The sequence below is a fragment of the Peromyscus eremicus genome, chromosome 2, assembly GCF_949786415.1.
Source record: "Peromyscus eremicus chromosome 2, PerEre_H2_v1, whole genome shotgun sequence".
In the NCBI taxonomy this organism is placed as follows: Eukaryota; Metazoa; Chordata; class Mammalia; order Rodentia; family Cricetidae; genus Peromyscus; species Peromyscus eremicus.
Genome location: NC_081417.1, coordinates 146,893,674 through 146,903,855, shown reverse-complemented (window position 1 = coordinate 146,903,855; position 10,182 = coordinate 146,893,674). Strand labels below are relative to the sequence as shown.

The 10,182-nt window shown below is 47.0% G+C and overlaps 1 protein-coding gene across 1 annotated transcript; it reads right to left on the bottom strand.

Annotated features, from left to right (window-relative positions):
• Nucleotides 1-2,416: 2,416 nt before the first annotated feature.
• Cnr2 (cannabinoid receptor 2) lies at nt 2,417-3,695 on the bottom strand. The gene has a single exon (XM_059256193.1). The coding sequence runs from the start codon at nt 3,497-3,499 to the stop codon at nt 2,417-2,419; it is 1,083 nt and encodes a 360-aa protein (XP_059112176.1). The 5' UTR covers nt 3,500-3,695.
• Nucleotides 3,696-10,182: the final 6,487 nt, after the last annotated feature.

Genomic DNA, 10,182 nt, shown 5'->3' with positions numbered 1-10,182 from the left:
GTACCAGAATCCACAGCGGTGGAAGCCATCTCTCCACCCACTCTGTCTGGCACCTTGGAGAAAATCAGGGTTTATGTTGGCAGACCAAGTGCTTCCTCCTTTAGGGAGTAATGAGGAAACATGGGGTATTTTCTGTTTCTTCCATGCCAAGTTAATGATGAAATACGCTCTAAAACACTAAGCACAGAGGACTTTAAAAAAGATCAACTTCTCCCCCTTCGTCCTTCCAAACAGCGGTTAGAATTTGCAATGACTTTTGATGCACAGAACTTGTCTTGGGGAGAATAAAATGGGGTACTATGTCCTTCATTTGACCCCACAGAGAAACCAAAATGTCGTCTTGTAGAGGCCTGTGGGAGGGTCTGTAGCAGAGTGGACAGACCTGTATTACTAGGGAGGCTGAGTTTTTTGCACTGGACCTCATTGGTTTCTCTGGGCAATCGGCAGGTCTCCTCACTGGCTGGATCATCATCTAAACAACAAGGCTATTTCCCATCTCTACCCAAGGCCCTTGCCTTCCTCTTCCCTTTCATAAACGCTGCCTCTCTACTTAAAGCAAAAGGAGAAAGTGTTTAAGAGCTGGGTTCAGGGCCTGAGAGATGGTTAGAGGTTAAAAGCATTGGCTGTTCTTCCAGAGGACCCAGGTTTGATTCCCAGCATCCACATGGCAGCTTACCACTGTCTGGTAACACCAATTCTAAGGGATCTGATGCCCTCTTCTGGTCTCTGTGAACACCAGACATACATGTGGTACATAGACATACATGCAGCAAAACACCCCTACACATTAAAAAAAAAGACAGTTTTTCATCTATGTGAGGCTGACCTTAAACTTTCAGCAGTTCTACCTACCTGAACATAAGGGTTGTATTTGTGCACCACTGTGCCCAGCTCCAGCCCTTCGTTTATTTTTTTCATTTTGATACTGGATCCCACCAACTTGCCTAAACTGAACTTGAACTCCATGTACAGCTCAGGCAGGTTTTGAACTTAGGAACTTCCTGTCTCAACCTGTTAAGGAGCTAGAATTGATAGTCCTTTGCCTCCAGGCTCAGCATCCCTGACTCACTTCTTTTTTTCGAGACAGGGTTTCTCTGTGTAGCTTTGCGCCTCTCCTGGAACTCACTTGGTAGCCCAGGCTGGCCTCAAACTCACAGAGATCCGCCTGGCTCTGCCTCCCGAGTGCTGGGATTAAAGGCGTGCGCCACCACTGCCCGGCCCTGACTCACTTCTTATCAGAATGTAGACTGCAAGCCCCATATGAGGTCCGTCTCCTTACGACGGGATATCCAGGACTGGCCCGAAGCCCACACACACATATTTATGTCGCAGATGAAGGAGCAAATGGGCATTGCTCTGTAAGTGTTAAATGACATTTAATGGATAGCTTTCCCTTCACTGTGCTGTGGTCCCCAGGCTACCCCTCCTGCCACCAGCAGTGTCTTGAACCTCCCTCTGTTGGGGATGCCCCTTGGTGAAGGTAAAATTCAGGTACCTGGGGACACAGCATGGGGCTGAGGATAGAGGATGTCAGCCTGTGCCTGGACCACTGCAAGAAGTCTCCCCTCCCCAGCTCCCTCTACCTGCAGGACCAGAGTGTGGAAGAGGCAAGGAGGCTAAGTTGAGCATCACTGGGAGCAATCCAGGACCCAGAGAATCTTTGAGAATATCTTGCATTTTACTGGAGCTAGGCTAGCAGGGATACTGCCACACTACACACAGCAGAATGTCACAAGGTCAGTGCAGTTCCCTGAAGATTCTGTACCTCCAGTGAACCCAGCTTCCTCTGGGTCCCCAAGGACCTAAAGTTGAAATGACTTCAAGGCTTATCAGGGTATCAGGAGGGCCCTTGCCCAACAAGACACCCTGAGCTGACGGCCTGTGACTGTCTGAGTCAACATCCTTGATCCTCAGCACACTGTAATTCTTTATCTTCAAGAGGCAAGGGTGACCTGAAGGTGGACCCTCACATAGCTTTACAGCTACCGAGTCCCAAACAATGAAGCAGGAACCAGAACTCACTGCCAGTCTTCAGCAAGACAGCCTGGAATCCACACCATAGAAGACGTGGACACTGATGAATTTGCGGGCAGTGACCACAATGGCCAGGGTACTCTGTAATCCCAGGAGAACAGGTCCTTCATCTTCTCAGATAGTCTATGAATCCTTTATTACGGTCCCTGGAGGCCCCTCTGGCTTCTTGGTCCCTCCTGACTTGATGTGAAGAGAGCCTGCCATGGTCTGTGCAGGTAGACATGACCTCCAGCCATGAAGTCAAGCACTCCCTGCATAAAGGGGTCTGTGTCCAGTCCCCTAGAGCTGATTCCAGAAAGATTCAGGATCTGGGATGCCCCTCTCCTTGAGGGAGTGAGCTGATTTCTCACTCAGGCTGTTTCCAATAGGAAAAATGGTGCCGTCAGCAATTGGAGCAGCCCGGACTTCTGGAACCAGGCACGGCGGTGGTTTTCACATCAGCCTCTGTCTCTGTAACTGAGGACCTTGGCACGTCTTCCTTTCCCTCAGGCCCGAAGCCTGGTAGATACTTCTTCCAGCCTACCAGGCAGTGCTGAGCAGCAGAGCGGATCTCTCCACTTCGAAGGGCATAAATGATAGGGTTGACCATAGAGTTAAGCAGGCACAGCATGGAACAGAAGGCAAAGGCCTCCTTGACCTGGTCACTCAGTGTGGTGACCAGGCTATGGCCCATAAGAGCCAATGCAGGGAACCAGCATATCAGCAGAACAGCCAGTACCAGCCCCAGGGTCTTGGCCAACCTCACATCTAGCCGCATCCGGGCTATCCCAGGCACCTGCCTGTCCTGATGCTCTGCCAAGCTGGCTACGTGCTGGTGGGCTTTCCAGAGAACATAGCCATAGGTGTAGATGATGCCGACGAAGAGGATGGTAATGAATAGGAGCCAGCCCAGGAGATAGTCATTGGGGATGAGAGGGAAAAGCTCAGAGCAAGGACTAGGACAACAAGTCCATCCCATGAGTGGCAGGTAGGAGATCAATGCTGAGAGGACCCACATGACACCAAGGGCCACCAGTGCCCTCCCACGGGTGACTAGAGCTTTGTACGCGGGTGGGTAGCACAGACATAGATATCTATCCACAGCAGTCAGCAGCAGGCTGCCCACAGAGGCTGTGAAGGTCATGGTCACACTGCCAATCTTCAACAGGAAGACGGACTTGGAGTCAACGCCGTGGAAGACATGGAAAATAACGAAGTTGCAGGCAAAGATCACACTGGCCAGGAAGTCGGCTGCAGCCAAGCTGCCGATGAACAGGTACGAGGGCTTCCTGCGGAGCCGCTGGGAGGACAGGATGAGATACAGCACTGCCCCATTCTCCAGGGCACTTAGCAGGCCCAGCAGGGTACACAGCACCGCCACAGCTATCTTCTGGGCATCACTCAGGATCATGTAGTCCTTCATCGGGTTGAACTCCAAGCCGCTCTTTGAGCCATTGGTCACCTCCAATCCCCAGCATCCCTCCATGGACAGGCTTTGGCTTCTACGGGGTCTGGCACAGAAGCCTTGGCTGTAGACAGGGAGAAAAGAGTCTTTGGTTGTTAACAGTGATGACCTCGCCTGAGAGCTGACACTAATCAAGCATTTGCCCACGTGCTGAAAGCATCCATTAATATTTTGTTGGCCAGTATGCAGTCTTTTCTCTAAGCCAAGTCTTCCAGTTTCCAATTAGCAGAAGTGACCTGCAAGAGTTTTGGTGTTGTGTTTTCTAAAGTGACAAATCCTAAAATTTCCTTTTTCAGCCAAGGGGTATCCCCAGGGACCAACAGCCAAGACAACAAAACCAATAAGAAATGGAAGTGAGGGGCTGGAGAGATGGCTCAGTGGTTAAGAGCCCTGGCTGCTCTTCTAGAGACCTGGTTCAATTCCCAGCACTCATGTGGTGGCTCACAACCATCTGTAATAGGTTGTGTAATCTGATACGCTCTTCTGGCATACATGCATACATGCAGAGCACTCATACGTAAAATATGAATAAATAAAAATGTAAAAAAGAAATGGAAGTGAAGATTTAGGGATACTATTTTTATTTTATTATTATTTATTACTATTTATTATTATTATTATTATTTTATTATTATTGAGGGGCTGTGCACGTGCACGTGTGCACAAGTACATGTACATGTATGCACCCACATGTGATATGTATGTGCCACAGAGTGTGTGTGGAGGTCAGAAGTCAGTTCTCTCCTTCTACTGTGGGTTCTGGGAATTGTACTCAGGGCACCAGGCTTGCACACCAAGCATTTTTACTCACTAAGACATCTCGCTGGTCAGTTTTCCTTTTTCATTTTTGAGACATGGTCCCACAAGGTAGCCTTGAAGTCAAGATCCTCCTGTTTCAGGTTCCAAAGCAGCTGGGATTACAGGCAGGTGTGCGCCACCAAACCTGCTTTATATTTTGTGGGGCGTGGTGGTGCCTGCTTTTAATCCCAGCACTTGGGAGGCCGAGGTAGGCAGATCTCTGTGAATTGGAGGCCAGTTTGGGCTACATAGTGAAACTCTGTCTCAAAGACAAATTTTTTTATACTCATGTAAGGAATGCCTAGCGTGCACAAAGCTGTGGGTTCAGTCCCCAGCGCTGCATAAACTGGGTGTGGTGGCACACACCTGTAGTCCCAGCACTTGGGGGGTGACAGCAGGAGGGTCAGTTCAAAGTCATCTTTGGCTATGTGAAGCCCTGTCTTAACAACTGTACTCTAGATATAAGGTAGAGAAGTCCCATTAATTTGAATATCAGATAATGAATCATTTTTTTTAATATAAGCATGTCCTGAATACTGGAGAAAAAACTTAGGACAAGTAAACATTGTTCAAGGCATTATTAAACTTCATAAGAAAGCAAAGTAAATACTCCTCTAGAAAGACAAATTTCCTAAACAGATAATGTGGGATTGTTCCATCTAGGGCCCCATGGGATTTGAACTCATGAGCACAGGGATGAGCAATGAGCAAGCAAGAGCAGCGTTATATTGCAAGAGTTTTGTTCAAGTCTTGAAGATACTTTACAAAGAATTAAAAGAAGAGCAGGGCGGAGGTGGCGGCGCACGCCTTTAGTCCCAGCACTCAGTAGGCAGAGGCAGGTATGAGTTCGAGGCCAGCCTCCTCTACAGAGCGAGTTCCAGGACAGCCAGTGCTACACAGAGAACCCCTATCTCAAAAAACCAACAACGAAAGAAACAAAAAAGCACAAATAAAAAACAAATAAATAAAAATAAAAATAAAAGGAGGGTTGGAGAGATGGCTCAGAGGCTAGGAGCTATTCCTCCAGAGGACCTGTGGGTATATGGAGGCCGATAACCACACGTAACCCTCCAGTTCTAAGGGATCCAATACCCTCTTCTGGCCTCCACACTGCACTTATATGCATGCAGGCAATACACTTATACACATAAAATAAAATGAATGAACCTTTAGCTGGGCATGGTAGTGCATGACTTTAGCCCAGCACTCTCAAGGCAGAGGCAGGTCTGTGAGTTCAAAGCCCACTGACCTACATAGCATGCTTGCTCCAGGACAGTTACAAAGTAAGACCTTTTCTCATAAAAACAAAACAAACAAAAACCCAAACAAACTTTAAAAAAAATAAAAAGGAGACCATAGGTGGATGAGACGACTCAGCGGGTAGAGAACAGCACTCCTGGCACAGCCCCACACTGAGTTCAGTCCCTGGGCCTCATGTGGTGGAATGAACATTGTCCTCTTGCTTCCATATGTCCATACACCATGGCATCTCCCCCAACCCTGCCACAGACACACACACACACACACACACACACACACACACACACACACACACACGAATGAATGAATGAATGAATGAATAGATAAATAAATAAATACAATTTTGTTTTTGTTTTTTTGAGACAGGTTTCTCTGTGTAGCCTTGGCTGTCCTGAAACTTGCTCTGTACACAGGCTGGCCTCGAATGCATGCCTCTGCCTCCCCAGTGCTGGGATTAATAAAGATAACAAATATGATTTCAAAGTTAAGCAACAAAGGAATTGTTGAGTAGGTGTGTGAATTTAGCAACTCAGGAGGCCTGTCTGGATGACAGGTTGAGCTCAGGCCCAGCCCTGAGGCCTAGGGAAACCTTGTCTCAAAAATAAACAAATAAATAAATGACTTGCAGTATATATGGAGTTCAAAGCCAGCCAGGGCTAACTATATCTGTACTCAACAAACCAACCAAATGACCCCCAAAATAAAAGTGTCCACTAAGAGACCTTTACTGACAAAACATTACTTATCTTTTTAGCAGGAGGAAATTCAGCCTAGGAAGAAACAGAGGAAGTCAGCCTCTGTGAGCTGATAAGCTGACATTTCATTTTTCATTTCTTTGAGACAGGATTTCTTTACCTAGACCAGGCTGACTTCCAACTCACAGGGATCTGCCTGCCTCTGCCTCTCAAGTGCTGGGATGAAGAGCCTGAACCACCAAGCCCAGCCTCTGTTACTTTTTTATTTTTCTCTCCTATGCCTGTATGAGTTTTTATGTGTATGAATGTGCATATGCTTGTGTGTGTGGAGGCGAGGAGGAGTCAGTACCCAATACTTTCCTCAATCAATTTCCACCTTAATTTTTTGAGACAGTGTCTCTCTCCCAGAGCTCACCAATTCAGCTAAACTGGCTGGTCACCAAGTCCCAGGCATCCTTCTGTCTCTGGCTCCAAAGTGGTATAATGGCAGGTATACACCGTATCTAGTTACTTTATTTGTTTATTTTTCTCTTTTTTAATGTGGATGCTGGGGATCAGAACCCAAGTCAAAAACAGCAAACACTTTACCATCTGGGCCATCTCACCAGCCCCTTCACCTGTTCGGTTTTTCTTTCTTTCTTTCTTTCTTTCTTTCTTTCTTTCTTTCTTTCTTTCTTTCTTTCTTTCTTTCTTTCTTATTTTTTAGTTTTTTGAGACAAGGTTTCTCAGTGTAGCCCTGGTTATCCTGAAACTTGCTCTGTAGACCAGACTGGTCTCGAACTCAGAGATCCACCCACCTCTGCCTCCTAAGTGCTGGGATTAAAGGAATGCGCCACTACACTTGCTCTGTTTTTCTACTTATTTATTTTTATGGTCCCAGGGAATCAAATATGGGGCCTTGAACATTCACAATCACCCTACCACTGTCAGATATAGATAGATAGATAGATAGATAGATAGATAGATAGATAGATAGATATAGATACAGATAGATATATAAATATATATCTTTCAGCAAAGTATATAATTCTCTCTATCCCCCCCTTTTCTTTCTGTGTTGCCATAGGAAAAATTCCAGTGGCATACAGGACTCCTGTTGTGTGTTTATGAGGCAGCTTAACCTCCTGCCCACTGCAGTGAACGAGGCTGCCTGAACACACAAGGTCCAAAGCTGGGTCTTCAGTACCTGAGGCTACTCTAGCCCCCACAACCTACACCTAGCTGCCTTTGGGAGAGAAACTTTACTTCTGACCTCCAGGCCTTTGCCTCAGGTTCTTCCGCCTCATATCCCTCCCGGATTTCCCTTTAGTTCATCTGCCCAGTGGAGCCTTCCCAAGCCTGCAGCCATGCACCAGCCCCCCCAGGATGTTCTGCATGCATGGGAACATGTTGTGTTCCCTTCAACTGCACCAATAACCAAGGATATGGAATTTAATTTCTGTAGAACTTTGTTCTTGGGGGATGGAGAGACAGGTTAGCTGGTAAAGGGTGCCTGCCAGAAAGTCAGACAACCTGATTTGGATCCCTGGGACCCACATAAAGATAGAAGGACAGAGGCAACCCCCACAGGTTGTCCTTTGACCTCCAGAAGCAGGCTACAGCACACTCACACCCACATACGTACATATACATATGCACACAAAACAAATGAATAAAAATGTAATAAAAATTAAAAAATATTGTTTCCAGTCATAAAGTGGTTTTGCCGGGCGGTGATGGTGCACGCCTTTAATCCCAGCACTCGGGAGGCAGAGCCAGGTGGATCTCTGTGAGTTCGAGGCCAGCCTGGGCTACCAAGTGAGTTCCAGGAAAGGCGCAAAGCTACACAGAGAAACCCTGTCTCGAAAAACCAAATAAATAAATAAATAAATAAAGTGGTTTCATCTACACAACACTCTAAAACTTCAGGTTGCCAGGGAGCTGGCTGGAGAGATGGCTCAGTGGACAAGATACCCTTGAGGACCTGAGTTCAGCTCCCAGGACTCTCCTCAAAAGCGGAGAGTGGCCAAACACACACGTCACCTGTAACTTCAGTTTTGGGTGAGGCTGACGGAAGGGTCACTGAAGTTTGCTGACCACCAGCTCTGGGCTCAGCCAGAGACCTTGTTACAAAGGAGTAAGTTAGACATCAATAGAGCAGGACACACGATATCCAGCCCTCACACGAGTGTGCAGATACACCACCCACATATACACCACACACACAAACCCATACACATATAAACAAATTAATAATAAGGAAATAAAAAATAAAAGTACTGGTTGGGATTGCGAGGCATGGGAGCACATACCTGTAATCCCAGCACCCAAGAGGCTGAGGCTAGACGGCTGTGTGTTTGTTTGAAGCTAGGACACAGTGAGTTCTAAGGCTGGAAGATTGCTCTAAGTTTGATGTTGGGCAACATAAAGAGTCCAAGGCCAGCTTAGGCAACATAGCAAAACCCTGTCTCCAAAAAATAAATAAATAAAAATAAACAAATAAAAACCATTAGGGAGTGCCTTACCGCATTCAGAGTGAGCACAGACGATGGTTGCCGGGGTGGCTGCGGCTGGTGTCTGTGCCTCACTCTGGCACAGTGTGGTCGCAGACCACTGTGACTATTCAGAGTAAGGGCAGGAAATGCATGCATTTGATGGACATCCTAACAAGACAACAACAGGAAACGCAGAGCAACGGGAAACCCGGCTCCGGTCCACACGCAGATAGAAATGTCCTCTGGAGGCTACACAGTGGTCTTCCAGAAGGCCTGTTTCCAGGGCAAGGATGTGCTGCATGCGCAGAGAGACTTGGGGTTTGCTACACAGGCAGCTGCTCTGGGTCCATCTCTGTCACTCTTTTTTTTTTTTTTTTTTTTTTTTTTGGTTTTTCGAGACAGGGTTTCTCTGTGTAGCTTTGCGCCTTTCCTGGGACTCACTTGGTAGCCCAGGCTGGCCTCGAACTCACAGAGATCCGCCTGGCTCTGCCTCCCGAGTGCTGGGATTAAAGGCGTGCGCCACCACCGCCCGGCCATCTCTGTCACTCTTATCGTGTGATTTGTCACTCTTCTCATCTGTAAAGTGACAATAACATTACCCACCCATTCTTAGGAAGGCCAGGTGGACCAAGGACCTCCACTGCAGTTTTTGAACTTGAGAACAGGCAAGTTCTATTTGATCCCTTCAGAATGGGTACAAGCTGGTCCAGCTTGATATGGTGGCATACGCCTTTAATCCCAGCACTTGGGAGGCAGAGGCAGGGGAATCTCCATGAGCCTGAGGACAGCCTGGTCCATGTGGCAAGTTCCTAGCCAGCTACATAGTAAGATGTGGTCTCAAAAACAATTAATAGTACACACACACACACACACACACACACACACACACACACACACACACAGAGGCATGCACATGATCTAGTACCTGGGGCTGGAAGAGATGCCTCAGAGGTTAAAAGCACTTGCTGCTCTTGCGGAGAATCAGTTTGGTTCCTAGCATCCACATGGCAGCTCACAACTGTCTGTAATTCCAGCTCTAGGGTATCCAATGCCTTCTTCTGACCTCAGCAAACACCAGGCGCATACGTGGTACATGGAACATAGACATACATGAAAGCAAAACACTCAGACGCATAAAAATAAATGTTGATATTTTAAAAAATTTATTATAATTTAATTTTATGTGCATTGGTGTGAGAGTGTCAGATCCTCTGGAACAGGAGTTATAGACAGGTGTGAACTGCCATGTGAGTGTTGGGGTCCTCTGGAAGAACAGCCAGTGCTCTTAACTGCTGAACCATCTCTCCAGCCCATAAATGAAATTCTTTTTTTTTTTTTTTTTTTTTTTTGAGACAGAGACAGGGTTTCTCTGTGCAGCCCTGGTTGTCCTAGAACTCGCTCTGTAGACCAGGCTGGCCTCAAACTCACAGAGATCTGCCTTCCTCTGTTTCCTGAGTGCTGGAACTAAAGGCATATC

What these genes read in the sequence shown, in the direction of transcription:
- Cnr2 (XM_059256193.1), bottom strand. Translation starts at nt 3,499, where the DNA reads ATGGAGGGATGCTGGGGATTGGAGGTGACCAATGGCTCAAAGAGCGGC.